This window comes from Ochotona curzoniae, unplaced genomic scaffold, assembly GCF_017591425.1.
Source record: "Ochotona curzoniae isolate NIBS_2020 unplaced genomic scaffold, NIBS_Ocur_1.0 contig_1014, whole genome shotgun sequence".
Classification (NCBI taxonomy): Eukaryota; Metazoa; Chordata; class Mammalia; order Lagomorpha; family Ochotonidae; genus Ochotona; species Ochotona curzoniae.
This window is the reverse complement of record NW_024464920.1, coordinates 47,690,637-47,709,254: the sequence shown is the minus strand read 5'-3', so window position 1 is coordinate 47,709,254 and position 18,618 is coordinate 47,690,637. Positions and strand designations below refer to the sequence as shown.

Genomic DNA, 18,618 nt, shown 5'->3' with positions numbered 1-18,618 from the left:
CTCTGCCAGGAACACCGATTATTGCACAAAAACAAAGAGGACTATGAGTATCTGGGCTAAACGGTGACTTCTAACGACCCAAGCCCTTACATCACGCAGCGAAGGGGGCTGGAGCAGGCCCTGATGAACAAAGACTCGTGGGGAGAAAGGCAGGAAGGACATTGCACGGCAGCTCCTGCGCACACCTCCTCCAGAGAGCGGCCTGGTGCGGAATTTGGGCAGGAGAGCAAGGGACTGCCCAGGGGAGACCATACCCGGCTTGGTCGTGGGTCCCTCTCTGCAAGCACTAAGGTATCCGTGGACCTCCAGCCCCCACCCTCCACCCAAGGCTCAGTGCACAGGCTGGCCGGGGCCATCCGTACTGTGTCCCACTCTCCTGCTCTCCATGCCAGGCTCCTGTGGGTTTGGGAAGTTTGTGCTTTTGTAGTGGACAGGCACAGTCCCAAGGCCACCAGTTTGGGGATGGAGGAGGAGGGCACACCTGCCAGGTCTTACCCAGTCCCACTTGCCCTGGCTAGCCAGTCTCAGCTTCACTGGCCTCCCAAAGCAAGTGGCACCTCACTTCACCCTGCTTTGCCTCCTTGTACCTGTCTGCCTGGGACACCTTCCTGCCAGACCTACTTCCGGGTCACCTGGGCCAGGGTCCAGGCATGGCCTCCTGCCGGACACACCTGGGATGGGAGACAGGACATGTCAGGGGCACCATCAGCTGGGGCAAAGCGTGGACAGTCTTAATCCCTTGTGGGCTCAGGGATCGATCTAGGCCGGCACCGGCTCTCTGGCCAAGCGCCTACCGACTCAATCATCCACCCCTACCCTGGGTTCCTGATGCAAGATGGGCTCATGTCTCGGGTCTGCCTCACTTGGCAGCTGCCCCAGGAGTCCCTAAGCCAGCCTGGCAGACACTGGCCACCCAAGCAGCCCTCCTGCCATCCTGCTGCAAGCCACCTCTCTGTGAAGCCAGGGCTTGAGAATAGCAACAAGACTCCCCAGCGCGAGAGGGGCTGGAGACCCCTCCAAGGACACGGGCTGCAGTGAAGGCAGAGGCCTCAGGGACGGCCTCTGTCCACGCATCTCCAGGCTGCAGCTTCCCACCTACAAGCTTGTGGCCCTGCTCAGCCTCCTCCTGCACAACAGGCCTGGGAGAGGACAGGTCAGAGCTGTTTCTCATGAATTCTGAAATGAGCATGTAGCCACACAGATGCGGACCCCATGGGTGAACCCACGCAGGGGGGGCTACTGCCAGGAGTCCTGGCCTTTGGCTGCACTGGGCCCAGGACAGCTGGGCACAGGTGAGGGGGAGGGCACGGGTGAAGGAGCCCAGGGCGGCTCAGCCCTGCTAGGGGATAGTCACTGGGCTGGGGATAAACGGCAGGAGAGTCCTCAAGCCGCCAAGCATGAGCGACCCTGCAGGCCTGTCACACCGCTCCTCCTGCCCCCTGTCCTGCTGCCAGCCTTCCTCCCCAAGGGCCCAGGGGGCAGGACTGTTTCACCTGGCACCAGAGCCCCTCGCAGGGTTTTGAGGTCATGCCCTCCCCAGCAGCCTTGCCATAATTGATTCCCAGCTGCTCCCCACTGGACACCTAGCCAGGGGACTATGGGAGATGGGAGACGGGCCTCTGGGTGCTACCCCACACTTCACAGGAATGAACGGGCAGGGGGCCGGGCACCCCACAGGGCCAGGTGGGATGTTAATAGCCTTTCTTCCTTCAGGGGAAGACCCAGCGGCGCCCGCACCAGGGGGCTCCTGGCCCCAACCAGTTCTCCCCACAAGAGCCCTGCACCTCGGGCCTCACACCAAACTCCGGTCAGCTCCCCAGCTGCAGCACTTTCTGAAAGTCATAATCTCTCAGTAGAAAAAATAAATAAATATATGTGTCTGTCTCTATCTGCATATATGTACTTATGTGTGTGTGTGCGCGCGCGCGCGTACTGGAAGGGCGGCCGGCCCCGCGGGGCCTGGGCCAGGCCTGGGCCGCTACGCCATCCCGCGGCCGCGGACAAAGTATTGCTGTCTGAGGTAAACGAAGGTGAGACGGGGCAGCCGGCGGCCCCGCGGGCCCTCATCTCTTCCTCGTGCTGGCGGCGTCGCCGGGATCCAGCTCGCCGGGGGGCGGCCGCGGCTGGGGCGCCGAGGGGCGCAGGCCCGCGGGCGGCGGGGCCGGGCGCGCCGGGTCCTTGCTGCGGTCCGCCGCCCACGAGGGGCTCCGGGCCAGGCCGCGGGCGGCGCTGGGCGGACGGGGCCCGGGGCCGGCGGCCAGGCTGCTGGTGCTGCCGAACCTGCGGGCGGGCGGCAGGCCGGGAGGCTGCTGCGGCGGGGGCGGCAGGGGCGCGCAGAAGAGCGAGGTGAGCGAGAGGCTGCTGAGCGTCTCCCAGGGCTCGCCGCCCGGGCCGCCGCGGCCCTCCTCGTCCGACGGGTCCATGGAGTCGTGGTGCGTGCAGCCCGGGCTGGTGGAGCCGCCGCTGCTGTGGCTGCGCTGGTGCGCCCGCAGCCCCCGCAGGCTGAAGAGGCCGCGGCCGCGCAGGCTGAGGCGGCGACGGGCGCTGGGCGAGAGGCCCGCGCGGGGTCCTGGCACGGTGGCCGGCGGCCCCAGGACGCGGCGCGGGCTGTCGCTCAGGGTCAGGCTGTCCTCTAGTGTGGTCTGCAGGCTACCCACTGAACTGCTGGGACTGACATCCAGCGACGTGTCGCTGCGGGTGGCCTGCGGGGACAACAGAGGATGGGGCCCAGGCTCCTCAGGATGGGCACCTGAGCTTTCCGGGGCTCTGGGGTGGCGCCACGGCCAGCCTCCAGAGTGCCTCCAAGCCCCAGGACCAGATCCTCTGCCACCTTCTCCCTAGCAAGTGTCACTATGAACAGCCTGGCCATTCTAAGCAGTCACGCTGTTTTAGGCTTGCTCTGGGCACACTCTAGCCCCTAACTCCATGTCCACTGCCTGCTGTGGCGACACTGGGACTGTGGCCAGGCCAGCCCTGCCTACAGCAGAACGTGGAGAGACCTACCTGCTTTGCCCAGGGTGGGGAGGGGCTGTGGCCCAGCCCTCCCACCCCCAGACCACCCCTCCGCCTCAGGCCTAGTACTCAAGCCCTGCCCACGAGGATCCCCAGGTGTCTGTCACCCCAGTACCGACCCTCCCCAACCCTCCAGCTGGTGCCCACCTGCTCTCTCAGCCCCTAGCAACCCCTGCCCCACACGACCCAGTGGTCCAGCTGCACCTGCAGCCTAGGGCCCCACCTGCCGGAGGAGGGTACAGTTGACACTCGGTGAGCGCAGGGATGCCCAGGAGCCCTGCAGCGCGATTTTGGGCAGGGGCCCAGCGCTGGCACCCTTCTCCGGCCCCTTCTGGCCTGCGGACACTGCAGGATGGAAGAACTCGGCAGGCATGGGCAGCAGCGGGCTGGAGGCGTCAGGGGAGAAAGGGCTCGGGGGCACAGCTGGAGGGCAGGAGACACAACAGGTATGAACTAGCCTCTTGCCCACCTTGGAGGGAACCCACAGGAACAAGGGACCCCCCCCCCCAAAAGGCCAGCTCAGTCCCCAGCCCCAGGCCCAAAAATCAAACAGGAGCAGGCACCCACACAATGTACAAGGGGTGCCGGGAGGATGTAGACTCTGCCATCTGACCCACCTTCACCACCTGGCAGCTGGCCTCTGCCCAAGAGGTCAGCCTGTTCCCCTCTTCACCCGGGCTCCTGGGGAGCTCAGCTCAGAGTTAATGGAATTGTTATCTAAGCTCTTGGCTCTTGAGCCCATGTCTTTGCTCCCTGAAGCATCCACCTCCTATAGTGAGCGAACCATCTCATTCTTTCCAGAGGACATGGAGGACAAAACCCAGCCGGTCACCTGCCTCGGGACCAGGGTGTGGCCCTTACCTGGGCTGCTCTCGTGTTTCAGCCAGGACTGCACAGGGTTGAAGGGAACGGCCTCCATCTCACACAAGAAGCTCTCGGGGCCCACGGAGGCGGCCGTGGTGGGCACAGGGTAGAAGCATTCGCCCAGGTCCCCGACGTGAATCGGCTCAGGAGGCTCCAGCTCTCCCTGCAAGAAACAGCCAGGTGGGGGGAGGGGCTGAGCCCACCACACAGCCTCCCGATCCCTGCCGCCCTTCCCACCTCGGGGCCCTTGCCCTGGCCCCACCTCCAGGAAGGCCTCCTGGATGTCCCAGCCATCTTCGGTTCCCCCTTCCCTCCCCTCTTGACTGACAAACCCAGGACAGTGCAAGGACTCTTCCCCATCCCTAGATTTGGCACAGCCACTGGCTTGGGGCAGCAGCCTGGTCAAGGCTGGGAAGGCACCAAGAGAGGCTGAGTGACCACGGGAGCCGCGTGGGAGCATGACCTTGGGCGGGGCTCCCCTCCCCACTGCCAAACTCTAGTTCCCACATCCAGGTGGGGATAGGGTCGCTTCCTTCCTCCTTCCAGAACATTTTTGAGTTCCCACAAGCTCCCCAAGAGCCACTCAATGCACCCCAAAGCAGAGGACTTGCACCCTTCTGCTGACCCCAGGCACCCCTGTTGAGTCTACAGCAAAATGGCCAGGCCCCAGGACGTGTGGGGAGGGAACAGGGAAGCTTCCCCGAGCCGTCCCCACCATAGGCCAGGGGTAGCGAGCCCAGCTGCCTGGGGGGGCAAAGGCCGTCTGAGCAGGGCGAGACAAGCTTCCCCACCCTGCCAACCATGGCTGCCCCTCAGACCACCCGTTCCCTTGGAACAGGGACACCTGAACCCTGAGGCCACAGCCCAGGGGTGGCCCTGCCCACCCTCCAGGCCTCCTCAGATGTAGAAGAGGTTAGGGACTAGCCCCACGGCTGGCTTTCCTGCTCATCAGTCCCACCCCAGGTTGTGGACCAGGCAGAACCCCCATGTCCATGCACAGGAAGTGGGCAAGTCACCTGACACCCAGAGCTGGTGCAGGGGGTGGTGCCAGCTTTGGAACATGGCAGGAACATATGCCTTTTCTAGCTTGCTTGCTCTGCCTCAGCCCACAGCCCCTGTAAGCTGGCTGCCAGGGTCACCTTCCAGTAACAGGATGAGAAGTGCCCAAAGCCACCAGAAGCAGTCAGAGACACCAGATGCCATGTTGAAGCCTCGAGGAGACTCACGGCTGTACGGCCACAGGTGTCTCCCCACCTCTGCCCGACAGAGAGAGCCCAGCACGCAGCAGGTGCGGCTGTAACGGCAGGACCCAACAATAGGCTCATAGGTCCAGGAGTCACCCAGGCTGCTAACCTTGCTGTCCTTGGGGCCAGGTGGGCCAGCAGTGGGGTCCTCTAGACTCAGGTCATCACCCAGCAGGATGGACGAGGACCTGTCCGAGTTCATGGAGAAAGCCTCTGTCTCAGCCAGCTGCACCTGCAAGGAGGGGCGGCGACCTGGGGTCACCCTGAGCAGGCCTTGGCTGCAGGTGGCTCAGTCACATGCCATGGCAGAAACACAGGACAGTGCTAAGACAGTCCCAAGACCTGCTGGGCACGGATGGATGCCCATCCTGCAAAGGGGCTTGGACTGGGTGCCATACAACTGTGACATGGTGGTTCTCTCGGTGAGTCCCGCCCTTCAGGCTAGAGGCTGTCTGCCTGCCCCTGTCCAAGTGACCCCTTTGGGCCCCCCAAGCCCACAATGGAGACCCAGGAGCACAGACCAGGAAACCCAGAGTGGGCAGGAGTGGGCACTGAGCCAGGGCAGGGTACAGCAGCTATGGGAGCAGAGCCGGCAGGTGCCTCTCAAGGCACAGGCAGGCCAGCAGCCTTTCCTCAGTCCAGGGCCCCGCTCACAGCACTCAGTGGCCACCACACAGGCCTGCCCCTGTCCTGGCCAGGGGGCCAGAACAGCCAGGGCCACCGCAGCCTCTGCCCTCAGGCCAGCCAGGGGTTGCCCTCACCTCCTGCTTGTCGTGGTGACATCTCTCACAGCTGGTGGACGAGGAGTAGTGGTGGAAGACAGAGCCAGACAGGTTGTCGATGATGGTCAGCTCCCCCTCCAAGGAGTCCTTGATGATTAAAGAGACGCTGTCCAGCCACAGGTTCTCCTAGGCGGACGGGGACGGGGCGGGGACAGGCGGGGTTATCCGCCGGGGCCCAGGACAGCGGGGCGGGCCCGACCCCCTTGTCACAGGGTCACCCAGTTCATGGAGCTGAGCAGGGCGGGGCCCAGACAGGCGGGGGCCCTCGGTCAGGGCCATGGGCCTGGCTGTGCCCTCAGCCTGGGGGCCCCCTCCCCCATGGCCCCCACACGCCTGCCCACCTGGGCCGGGGAGTAGCAGCGGCGGCACACGCGGCCCTCGGCCTCGGCCCCGCCGCCGGCACCCCCGGCCCCTCGGCTCTGCGGGCCCGGGGAGCTGGTGGGCGGCCGCGGGCTGGGGCCCAGGCTGTGGGCCATCTCCAGCTCGATCTCAGCGTCCATCTCGGCGTCCTCCTGCGCCTCCTTGTTGCTGTCGTCCAGGTGCTTCATGAGCACGGCCACCACCACGTTGATGAGCACGAACTGGGCCGTGAGCACAAAGCTGACGAAGTAGAGCGGCGACACGAACTGCAGGCTGCTCAGGCAGCTGCGCTCATCGTGCGTGCAGTCCCGCAGCGTATCCTGCGCCAACAGGGCTGTGAGCGCCCAGCCCGCCCGCCACCACTGGACACCCAGCTGCCTGGGCATCACAGCAGGAAGGACAGCGCAGGGCCACCCCAAGGCCTCACCTCTGCCCCGCTGAGCCCATCCTGCCAGCCCAGGGCACGGCTAGGGAGCCTCAGCCACACCTTGCACATTCACAATCCTGAAGCAGTGGGGTGGGAGAACCTGCCCTGGGCTGGATGGAGGCGGCTCCCCTGGGTGACCCAGAACAGCCCTGGGCAGGGTGTCAAGCGCCCATTCTTGCCCCTGTTCTGCCATGGGGTCCCCTCCCGAGGCAGGCCTTGTGCTGGGACCCTGCGGCCTACCCCCTGAGTACCTTCATGATCCCGTTCCAGTTGTCACCCGTGGAGACCTGGAAGAGTGTAAGGAACGCCATGCCAAAGTTCTCGAAGGTGGCGTGCCGGCTCATGCCCTCGCACGGGTTCTCATCGTTGCAGACTGAGGAGGGAGCGGGGCTCAGCCTGCCCGGCCTGCCCTCACAGTCCCCACCAACTCCCCCACAACAGCTGCCTGGGGATCCCCGAGGCACTGGCACCCAGCCAGGGCTCGGCCTCAGAGGGCCTGGCCCTTCCTCCCACCCACAGATCTGCTCCTGGGGGAGAACCAGACAGAACTGACCCTGTAGGCATCACCCTCTGCCTGCCCCTCCCCGATCCTGCCTGCTGGGGCAGTGCCAGCTCAGGACAGGCACTAGTATAGGGAGGAGGGCAGCTCCCCTGGGACACCAGGCAGCCAGGAGCACTGCAGGGCGCCACCCATTCCATGCAGGGGTGAGGACGGCTGTCAGGCACCCCACTCCCATCAATGGCATTGACACCATAGGTCTGGCGGGGTTGGCCCAGCCTGCACATGCGGCCAGGGCCTCCTGCAGCCCCATCCCCACACCCTACACCCCACTGCCAGGACAGGCCTGCATCAGGAGTTGCTCACCCAGCTTGCCAAAGAGCTCCACACCCAGCGCGGCGTAGATGAAAAAGAGCAGCATGAAGAGCAGGCCCAGGTTGCCCACCTGTGGGGAAAGATGGGGCTGGAGAGGACACCGGGCCCTGTGCAGCCCGGGGCAGGCCGGGCCCAAGCGGCACATGGCACAGCAGCACAGCATGTGTGAGCCTGCACCCTGCACCATCCTGGTTCAAGCTGGTCACGCTCACTCACCCCAGGGACTCTAACCCTACTGCACACCAAGCACAGACGTCACCTAGCTCACCTGACGGGTTAGGGGAACCCAAAGCTGGGCATGCACACACTTTGCCTGCTCAGCCTGTATGGTTGAGGTTACCCTGGGTCACTGGAGGGAAGGTAGGCAGGCTCAGCACCAATGCCACCTCCTCTTGGAAGCCTACCTGGATTCTCCCAGAGGCACCTACTGCAAGTGTGACTGGCAAATCCCTGCATCAGTACTCTACTAGTCTGGGAGGTCCTTATGAGCAGGCACCCAGCCTCCGCAGATGGACCTGCCATGCTGGGCCTGCAGGGTGGTGGCTGGCAGGGAGAACCCACTTGCCAACCTACCCAACCCACCCTACGCTTCAGCACCCCACAGACCCCAAACCTGGTCCCAACCCGTCTGTCACCGGAAGACACCTCCGCTTTGAACAAAATGAGCCTGCAGTGTGCTCCTGCCCTCAGAATCAGACTCCCTCCCTGAAGCCTCAGGCAGACCACATACCCACAGTCCCAGTTTCCCAGCTGTCTGCTCCAGGGCCCGTGTGTGCCAAGTGTCCTGCTAAGTGAAGGCCTGTTTCCAGGGAGCCAGGCACCCCTGGAGCACCTGCAGGCCCAGGGAAGCCTGGCATTGGCTGAGGCCTGCGGAGCTGGCTCCTCACCCTGGGCATGCCATCCTCTCCCTACTATCCTCTCAGCGCCGGAGGGCTGCAGCTGCCTCCACACTACATCCCTGCCTCCAGCTCAGGCAGCACAGCAGCTCTGCTCACTGCCTCACCCTGGATCCTCCCATGGCCCCCAGGCCTGGGGCAGCCACCCTGGCAAGGGACCCACGGCCCCTGGCATCTCCTCCCAGCCCAGGCTGGGAAGCAGGACAGTGTCTCTGCCCCACTGAGTTTGTGGGTCACCTCTTCTGGCAGCCCTCCATCATGTCACTGCCCTCCCTGGGGGGCACAGTCTCAGTGGGAGGGGACTGTGGTTTCACTTCACTGCACTTGAAGCGGAACTGAGGTCACACCCCTTGTCCGCATATCAGCACGGGCATCAGCCACCTGATATGGAGGGGTGGTACCCCCATGACTACACGGAGACAGGGCAGAAGTGTCGGGAGCCGGGAAGCCCAGGCCCGTGGCCCCCACGGCCCAGCCTGATGCTGACACTGGAGAGACAGGGCTGCTGGACACAGCTCTTACCTGAGGCAGGGCTTGCACCACGGTGTCCAGCAGCGCCCGCATGCCTGTGGCCATCTTCAACAGCTTCAGGACTGTGGGCGACACCCGGCCTAGACCACTCAGCCCCATGTTGTAGACATGCCCATGTGTGTCTGTGTGTGTGTAGGCGTGCAAACTCCAGAGGACAATGGGAGTGGGACAAGGTGTGCATGAGTACAGAAACACCTGGAGACAGGTGTGGCCATCAGCGAGAACATGGCCAGGAGAGCAAGACAGGCAGGTAGGACCCTAACTCCCACAGCACCCTCCCGGTCACCTAGGCCAACGTGCAGTAAGTAAACAGGGTGGGTGCATAGGTGTGCTGGGCCAGGCCGTCTGCAAGTGGGGACAGGTGAGTGTGTTGGAGGAGGCCTGCATGGTGAGTCAAATGAGTGTGCCCCTCCTGGCTCTTCTCCTGCCCACTGTGCCCATGCCTCCCCTCCCCTGCCTCCCCACAGCCCAGCCCTGCCCTGCCCATCCCTCACCCCGGGCAATACGCAGAACTCGCATGATGCGGATGATGGTGGGGTTGATAGGCAGGGCTGCGTTGATCTCAATCTCCTCTAGTGTGATGCCCATGACCGACAGCAACACAATGGCCAGGTCCAGCTGGTTCCACCTGCTCGGCCACACAGCGGAGGACGGAAGAGATCAAGGGAGCAGCCCCCTGCTTGGATACACCTTAGCTGTGGGAAGCCTCCTGCCCTCCATCCTCCCTAAGGACCCCTTGGTGGGTCCAGATCCCCACACTCCTACTGCCCACTGGAGGGCCAACCTGGCTAAACAAGCACCTCTGGCATCCTGCTGGGGACTAGATGTGAGCTACAAACCCTGGGCTGTTTGTGGGACTTCGGGCTATGCCAGCATCCTCGCTTATTTTCTCTGCAAAGGAAGACCAGCACTCTGCCCTCAGGCCACAAAGGACCCAGCAGAGAAGAGCTGACAAGGGCCTGTAGGAGTGTCCTGTGTCTTTCTAATGAATGCCCACGGTCCTGGTTCATATAACTACTTCCTGTTCAGGGCTGCACACAGCATGGGGGGCCCTGGCCATGAGCACTCAAGTGCTCACTGGTCCCCTTCCTCTGGAGCCTCCAGGGCTCAGAACAGGTTCCCCACCCTGCAGCCCACCTTACACTGTCCCAGTCCCAGCCTGACTGAGCCCCTCACCTGTCCTTGAAGAAGCGCCTGAGACCAAAGGCCACCAGCTTCAGCACGGCCTCCAGCACAAAGACGGTGGTAAACATGTAGTTGCAGTACTTGAGGGCTGTCTCCAGGGACTGTGGGGGTCACAGAGAAGCATGGCCCAGGCCCCGTAGCCAGTCCCCCAATCTCCACCCCCACCACCACCAGAAAGTCTCTGCCTTTTAGGAGAATTTAGTTCATTTACACTTAGTGTCAACTTTTATTCATTCTATCTTCTTTTATATTCTCGTTACTCAGTATATTCTTGTCTCTCGCTCCTTATTTCTACTGCTTCAGTCTAGCTGCTGCCTTTGGAAGCAGTGTGGGGTGGTGTTTGAGGACCGCTGACTTAGAGCTACTCCCTGTTCACTCTGTGACCCTGGCCACGTATCTGCCATCCCTGGGACTTCAGAATCTGTAAACTGAGGCAGTAGCAGTAGCACCCACCTCAGAAAGCCACTTCGGGAATTAGCTGAGCGGACATGTCAGTGCTGTGTACAGAATAAACCCTTGTTCCATGTGGGCGAGCATGTTGCCTAGTGGCAGGTCCTGTGATAAGCGTTCCATTCTGCCAATGCCCGCCTTCCTCTTCCCTTTCACCTTACTGCGGAAAGACACTCGCCGCCACCTCAAAAGGGTCCCCACCCCTTCGTTCCAGGCTCCACTAGACTGAAGCTCTCACTACTAAGCTTGCCTCACACATGCACCCTGTCTGTCCAGGGACTGCTCGCAAAGGTCCTTCGACCTTGAATGCTCCTTTCCACTCTCCACGGGGTCGCCTAGATGTACAGGCAACTAGGTAGTCTTGAACATAAACCCAAGCGCCACTGGCTGGCTCTCCAGTCTGGAGCCGGGCAGTAGTGGGGTGGCTCTCCGAGTCTCTGTGTGATCATCTGAAGTGCCCACTCAGCGTCCGTGTCTGAGAACCTGCCTCGCCCAGAGTCAGGTTTCACACCATGACATCTGCTGCTTGTGTTCAAGCCTGGCTCACCACAACAAGCCATACTTCTCTTCCCTGCACTGCCCTCCCAGGCCCAGAAACAGCAAGGTCTTCCTGCGTCCCCCTCCCCTGCAGACCAGGCCGTCAGCACCCACCCCTGGAGAGACGCCCCCCTCACCGCGTGACCCTGCGTCTCGTGCTCACCGTCGGCTGGTTGTAGTGCTCCAGGGACATGGTGACGACGTTGAGGCAGATGATGAAGGTGATGAAGATATCCAGGTAGTGGCTGGTGCACATGGAGTGGATGAGCAGCCGGGTGGGACAGTAGGTTGCATAGTAGGGCAGTCGCTGGGCCTCTACGGTGAGGGGTAGGGGAGGGGTGGTTGTGGAGGCGCAGTGAGGGAAGGGGGCAGGGAGCAAAGAGGCCAGACACTGGACCGCCCCAGGCCCTGGAATCAGGCTCCGGTCTCCCCAGCTCAGCCAGTGACCATCAGATATTGGGGAAGAAGCTAATGAGGCCAGGCCACTGATCTCCCCACAGGTCTACTGGGGCAAGGGCAGGGCCTCACAGCCCAAGGCCAGGCTCTGCGTTGCCCGCTGTCTGGCCTGGGCCGTCCCCCATTGGGCCCTGGATGGACACAGTCAGCGCTGAGGTCACTTGGACAGGCAGGCTTGGGGTACAGGGCTAGGCTCAGGGGCACAAGGGCAGACTCAGGGAGCAGAGGCTGGCTCAGAGGCGCAAGGGCTGGGTCTTCAAAGGCCCAGCCGGCAGGGCATGCCCAGGCCCATGGGCACAGGGGGTCTAGACCCCACCCCACCCCTGCAGCCGCCCGCTCACTTCGCCTCTTCTTCTCCAGGCGTCGCAGCCGCTTCTCCTCTCGCCGGCGTGCCTCCTCGGCCTCCTGGTGCTGCCGGCACTTGTGGAAGTTCTCCACCACCACGCCCACGAACATGTTGAGCACAAAGAAGCTGACGATGAGCAGGAAGGAGATGAAGTACAGCAGCATCCAGGGGTTGTGGTTGGTCACGGGCTGCAGGGGGAGACAGGGCTGAGGGGCCACAGGCGGGCACCTGACGTCCTGAGCCTGCCTCCGAGGGGACTGTGAGGCCTTCATCCCCCATCGCTCCAGCTGCTGCCTCCTGGACACACAACTCTCTCCCTTCCCTCATTCTCCTCTCCACGCACTCGCTCCTGCGGCCATCCGAGAACTCAGCCAGGCAGCCACTCACCGTTACATCCATCCAGGACCATCCATGCACCCACCCACTTGCCTATCTGTCCAGCCAGCCATCCACCCACCAATCATCCACGTATCCATCCTCCCTTCCATCCGCCTGTCTGTCCATTCACTTATGCATCTGTCCATCCATCCATCCATCCGTCCATCTGTCCATCCATCCATCCATCCATCCATCCGTCCATCTGTCCATCCATCCATCCGTCCATCTGTCCATCCATCCATCCGTCCATCTGTCCATCCATCCATCCGTCCATCTGTCCATCCATCCATCCATCCGTCCATCTGTCCATCCATCCATCCGTCCATCTGTCCATCCATCCATCCGTCCATCCGTCCATCCATCCATCCATCCATCCGTCCATCCGTCCATCCATCCATCCATCCATCCATCCAGAATCAAGGCAGGCAATGAGGCAGACAGCAGAGGGGAGCCCCTGGCCTGGGAGGAATGTGTGGGCATTAGTAGGAGTGAGAGGACAGAGTAGATGAGGAGGTGGAGATGCTGGAGAGGCACTCTCCACTCCCACGCCCTGCAGCAGGGTCCCACTGGGAGGATCCAAAAGTCAGAGGTCACCCAGGGGTCACCCACAGCCCTGCCTCCTTCCTCAGTGGGCCCAGTCCTTCCATTCCTCCCACAACCCCACCTTGGTGTGAAGTGGTCGGCCCTGTGTCCCTGAGGGGATCCTGCCCTTAGAGGTCTGGCTCTGGCTTCCTGTCTGAGCCCTCCCTCCAGGCCCCCGTCCAAAAGCCCCTAGGGGTCTATCTAGAGCACCCCGTTAGAGACCCTGCGCCCACACCCCTGCCCAGCTCTGCGTGGCCACACGCACCTGCTGGTCCACAGCGACAGCATCCAGGCCATTGTACATGATGTTCACCCAGCCATCCTTGGAGGCCAGGACGAAGAGAGACATCAGAGCCTGGAACACAGCAAGGGAGAGGAGGGCGCAAGTTAGGGCGCGGAGGCTCAGGCAGCCCGGCCCCTTCTCCACTCTCTGTGTTCCTCCTGGGTGGGGGTGTGTGCAGAGAGGAAGGCACCTTGCACGTGGGGGGCGGGGGGCCTTGCACGTGGCAGGGCAGCACCATCTGCTCTCAAAGCTCTTCTGCTGCAGGAAGAGCACTGCCCCTGTGTCCTGGGCGCCCGTCTCAGCTCCAAATCGAACTGGCTGTGCAACCAGGCACAGGGGAGTATGCCCCCCTGCCTCCATGGATCTGCAACCAGAGGCTCCTGCCTGTCAGGTATACCAACTGGTATCCGAGACTCAACCCCTGGGAGAATCCTGGCCTGTGTGGGGCACCTGGAGTCACCACACCCAGTACTTGCCAGCTTGCCCCAGCACCTAGGAGAGAGGCAATTTGAGGGGAGTGGCAGGAGGAGTTATGCCACAGCTGGGCCTCTGCCCCTCCTGGGCTGTATGACCAGGACCATCTTATCAGTGAGCAGCACTGCCTGTTCTCAGAGATCCTGACCAGAAGGCTGGACCCGGGAGGCAGCCGGCCTGAAGCACGCGGTGCAGGACCTTGCCCGCAGCAGGGCCTCATTAGCGGAGTCCTAAGCTGACCTCCAGTGCAACCGTCCCAGTCGTTCATCTCATGAGGGGGCTGCCTGGAGTCCCGTGCCCATCTCGGGGAGCCCCTCCCCGGGTGGAGGTGACCACCTGCCTGCCTCTGTGCACCTGCTGTTGGGCCCAGGACGAGGGGCCCTGCTCCGACCCCTCCTGCCCCTCCTGCCCCACAATGGGGCAGGGGAGGGGAGCAGCACTAGGGTCACTCAGGAGGGGGCCAGACGCAGGCCAGGGCAGGTGGGGGGCGGGGACACAGGCTCCTCCATCTCTGGCACCTGCCTTCACCATCCCCACAGGCAGGTGAGGGCACTGACACCCACGGGGCGTCAGCCTGTCTGAGGTGGCTGGGAGGACAACCCCTGCAGGTCAGGCTGTACCCTGCTCACAGCTCTGGGTGCTCTCACATGATGCTAGGTGCACCAGCTTCAAGGGCACCTTGTCCCATCTGAACAAGAGAGGGTCAGGGGCTGGCACAGGGAGGGACCCAGGGGTGAGCTAATACAGGAACAAACTCACCAAAGGGGTGCCCCCATTTCCAGCAGCAGCTTCCCCCATCCCTCCCCTCTCCCCACCTCACCGCAGTTTTCTCCAGCATGAGCAGAGGGGCGGTGGGGGGGGGATCTGTACACGCATGGTGCCCAGAGAACAGGGTCAAGGGGAGCCACTACATCCAGCCTCCAGCCACCTCCTCCCGGCCAGGCACTGCCCACAGCTTTGTTCCAGGGGAGATACGGAGGCCACAGGCCCAGAGCCCCCCAGCCCTGCCGGCTGCTGGAACAAACTCTCAGGGGTCCCCGGGGTCTGTTTTGGAGGCAGCAGCCACAGGCTCTGGCCCAGAACAGTCAGATGGGGCAAGCCTGGCAGATGACAACATAGGGTAAGTGTGCTGCGTATCCTGCAGGCTCCCCTGGCATCCCCACTGCCACTACTGCTTGCCACTCCCAGTTCCTGGAGGCCACACTCATGGGAGTAGGAGAACTCATATACAAACTCCTGTCAAAGCCATGGGACCAACGCTCAGGGGGTACCCCTGCCCAGTGTCAGCTCCCATCCCCAGGCCCTGCCTCTGCCCCTGCCCCTGCCCCTACCCACTGCTCATGACAGAGCAGCAAGGCTTGGTGAGGAGAACTCCTGCCTGGGGCCAGCTCCCCCAACGGGGGTGGTTCACACACCTGCCCCAGGTTGTCGAAGTTGTATTTGTGGTGGACCCAGCGGTAGTTGGCAGCCACACAGTCGGAGCGATTGGTGATGTTGCGTGTGTCCACACCCAGACAGTGGTAGAACTTGCCTTTGAAGAGCTGGGGAGAAGGGTGCAGGCAGGTGCTCTGGGGGGCGGGGAGCCTCACGCCTGAGTCCATCGCCCCCAGCCAGGGCCAGCAGGGGGTGAGGTGAGGCAAGCAGTCCCCAGGCACCCCTCACCTGCACCCCCAGGATGCCGAAGATGATGAAGAAGGCGCAGCAGATAAGCACAATGTTGCCAATGGGCTTAAGCGACGAGATGAGTGTCTCCACCACCAGCTTTAGGCCCGGAGCCCGGCTGATGACGCTGCAGACAGGTGGGACCCGGGTACCCTGAGCCCCTGGCCGGGCTGCAGGGCATCCCTTGCCACTTGGCCAGAGCCACCCAGGGCCACATGCACAGATGGATGCCTGCCTGGGGTCAACACTGCTTGGTGGTCTGCAGACTCCCAGACACACAGAGTGGGTGGCGATACCAGGGCACACAGGACTTCCACGCTGCCCATGCCCATCCATACATCCTCTCTTTCCAGGAACCCCTGTACCTTGGGGCCCTCCCTGCACCCCAGGGGCCTCACCGCAGGGGGCGGAGGGTGCGCAGCAGCCGCAAGACGCGCAGAACCCCAAGGATCTTGGCTCCGCCTGCTGAGGCCACGGATACCACAATGTCGATGATGGACACAAAGACCAGGAAGCCGTCTAGCACATTCCAGCTGCTGCGCAGGTACGCCTGCTCACCAAAGTACAGGCCCAGGGAGACCACCTAGGGGTGGGCAGGCCGTGGTCACGGGAGGAGCGAGGCCTCAGGGCTGGCCGCGGGGGCACACCCCCCGTCTCTGGTCCCCAAGCCTCATACAAGCCCCTCTACTACATCATTAGCTGGTGTTACGTTGGAGGGTGGATCAAGACGAGGCCATACCTTCAGCGTCATCTCGCCCACAAAGATAGCCGTAAAGATGTAGTTGGACACGGTGAGGAAGATGCGTTCCTGGAAGAGCCGGGAGGCACCGTGGGTCCCAGGGCCCCTCCCCACAACTGCCCAGCCACCTGCTCAGCTGATCCTGTGTACCCCCTCCAGAGCAAGCTCCCTGGGGCGCACGCCCTGCCCCTGGGCCTCGCCCTTCACCCTGCAGCCACTCACGGTGCTGCCAGCCTCAATCTGCGGCCGCTCCAAGGCGATGGTGATGCAGTTGAGGAAGATGAAGGCCAGGACGACGTAGTCAAAGAGCTTGTGGGCGATGACAGTCTGACACAGGACCCGGAACCTAGGCAGGGCCAGGCAGGGGCCACTGAACGTGGGTCTGCCTCCTGTCCAGGCTCAGGACCATGAGCCCAGGAGGACCTAGCAAAAGTGCTCCTCCATTTTCTGCCCACATGACAGGTGCCAACCTCAATCCACTCAGAGGGAGCTGCCCCCATCACCATGTTCTGAGAAGGAAGGGCTTGCACCTGCCCTGGCTCTGTAAGCTTCCCAGACAATGGCCCCAAACCTGACCCCACCTCCCAGCATTGGGGCCAAAGCACTGCCCGGCCCCCTCTGGACTAACTTCCTGACCCCCTACCCACGCTGCACCTGTTGGGATGCTCTCTGCATCCAAACCCAGCACACAGTCCTCCTCCCCCAGGAAGCCTTCCGTTGCCCCTTCTAGGTGTAAGCGCCTGGGTCCCTGTCTAATGCTGGGGGAAGCCACACCCCACATCTCTTCCCCTCTGGGGAGGACAGCTCCCTCCTCCCACCCTGCCCCACCCACCTGTTTTTGGGGGAGAAGAGGTAGACGGACCAGTCCTCGCGGACCTCACACCAGCCGGGTTTGTACACGTCCATCATCTTGCGCACACGGAAGCACAGGGTCTGGCCAGGGCACACGAGGCTTGGAGGGTCAGCACCACCCAGGGCTGCCTGGCTGCCCACTCTGGCTGCCCAGCAAACCAGGTGCTCCCAAGGACCTCCCAGCTCTCACCCCACCTAAACTACCTGTCCCAGGTGGGCCCAGCTCAGGTGTGGGCAGTGTTGACCACACCCCGCAGCCCAAGCCCTCCATTTGCAGCCCAGCCCCCTCCACTCACATAGTCCATCTCCTCCTCGTCACCACCACCGCTCCGGCCATCATCCATCTTGGTGAAGACGTCCTTGGCGAGGCTGGGCACCCGGCCATTGCAGTCCTCATGCCCAGGCACCGTGCCCACAGTCCTCCAGGCTGCACGTGGGTGGACACCCACAGGGGTGGGCACCAGCTCGGCCAGGTCCATCGAGTCCCGGGTGTCGAGGGACAGCGTCCGGCGGTGGTGGCGATGGCGGTGCGCCAGGTGGGGGCCGTGGTGCGCGGCATGCACGTGGGGGGCATGCGGAGGGATGGCGGCACGGGGCGGGGCCTCGTCCTGGGCACCCTCACAGGCCCGAGCACAGCCACGCTCGGCGGAGAGCAGAGACTCATGCTCGGCCGACGGTGGCCTGTGCTTGAGGCTGTTCCAGCTGGAGCGGCGGCTGGCCCAGGCCCCGCTGCGGCCCCACGGCCCGTAGTACGAGCTCCGTGAGCTGGACTGGGGGAGGCCGGCTTGGGTCAGCTTGGGACCACTCCTCCTGTACTCCCCACCCCAGTGTCCAGCCAGCTAGGGCCAGGATCCCATCTCCAGGGAAGCAGTCAGCCTCATAGGAAGACCGGGGACTAGAATTCATTCCCAAGTGGCACAAGCCACATTCTAGCTCACCTGCAAAGTCATGACCCTGCGCCTGAACCTGATGCCAGTGGAACCACTCACTCCTGACACTTCCTTGCTTTCCAGGTCCCACTCTAGCACGGGGTGTCCCAGGACATGGTTCCCAAGTTCCTGCCCAGAGTGCCACGCCGACCTGCAGGCTTCTCTCCACGCTTCCACTGCACGCAGCCCATGGGAGAGCACCCTTGCAGGACACCCCGTGTCCTTGCAAGACTCACCAGGGAACGCTGATCGTAGCTCAGTCTCCCCAAGGACATGACGCTGCTTTTGCGTGACTCCAAGGCCAGCAATACGGGGTCCGGCGGCAGCGAAAGGCGTGGGCCAGGGGCCGCAGCCCCGGAGGGGCCCAGATGCCCAGCCAGTGGGAGACTGGGGTCCAGGTGCCCATTGGGAGTCAGGGGAAGTGGGAAGAGCTTGGGATCTGGTCAGCAGGGGTGGAGTGGAGAAGACACACGGAGGAGCAGAGAGCAAACAGGACAGTGTGGGAGCAAGAAAAGGCATGGCTATGACAGTGGATTCCTCCCTGGCTCCCCGTCCCCGCCCCCACCCCTGCCTGGGCAGGTGAGCGGAGCCCCGCCCCTGTGGAATGTCACACAGCTCAGGCACAGGAAGTGGGCAGAGGGAGGGGGATCTTGGGGTTTGTCACCCAGACACCGGTAAGGACCCTGGGCTGGGCTAGAGGAGGCGTGTCCTGTGCTGGCCAGAGATGCCACTCCTGTGCCCCCCAGGCGTGTGTT

General features: G+C 63.1%; 1 protein-coding gene across 1 annotated transcript in view; it reads right to left on the bottom strand.

Annotated features, from left to right (window-relative positions):
* Positions 1-2,063: 2,063 nt before the first annotated feature.
* CACNA1I (calcium voltage-gated channel subunit alpha1 I) overlaps positions 2,064-18,618 on the bottom strand; it is a 62,675-nt gene continuing 46,120 nt past the window's right edge. The window contains exons 15-36 of the mRNA XM_040986137.1: positions 18,100-18,302; positions 17,231-17,704; positions 16,915-17,015; positions 16,305-16,428; positions 16,083-16,151; positions 15,742-15,926; positions 15,344-15,470; positions 15,097-15,222; positions 13,190-13,279; positions 11,960-12,152; positions 11,326-11,477; positions 10,167-10,276; positions 9,485-9,618; positions 8,982-9,052; positions 7,555-7,633; positions 6,941-7,062; positions 6,244-6,582; positions 5,882-6,028; positions 5,230-5,352; positions 3,874-4,039; positions 3,236-3,435; positions 2,064-2,702 (exon numbers count right to left, since the gene is read on the bottom strand). Coding sequence (XP_040842071.1) covers positions 2,064-2,702; positions 3,236-3,435; positions 3,874-4,039; positions 5,230-5,352; positions 5,882-6,028; positions 6,244-6,582; positions 6,941-7,062; positions 7,555-7,633; positions 8,982-9,052; positions 9,485-9,618; positions 10,167-10,276; positions 11,326-11,477; positions 11,960-12,152; positions 13,190-13,279; positions 15,097-15,222; positions 15,344-15,470; positions 15,742-15,926; positions 16,083-16,151; positions 16,305-16,428; positions 16,915-17,015; positions 17,231-17,704; positions 18,100-18,302 — 3,974 coding nt within the window. The remainder of the gene's footprint in view (positions 2,703-3,235; positions 3,436-3,873; positions 4,040-5,229; positions 5,353-5,881; positions 6,029-6,243; positions 6,583-6,940; positions 7,063-7,554; positions 7,634-8,981; positions 9,053-9,484; positions 9,619-10,166; positions 10,277-11,325; positions 11,478-11,959; positions 12,153-13,189; positions 13,280-15,096; positions 15,223-15,343; positions 15,471-15,741; positions 15,927-16,082; positions 16,152-16,304; positions 16,429-16,914; positions 17,016-17,230; positions 17,705-18,099; positions 18,303-18,618) is intronic.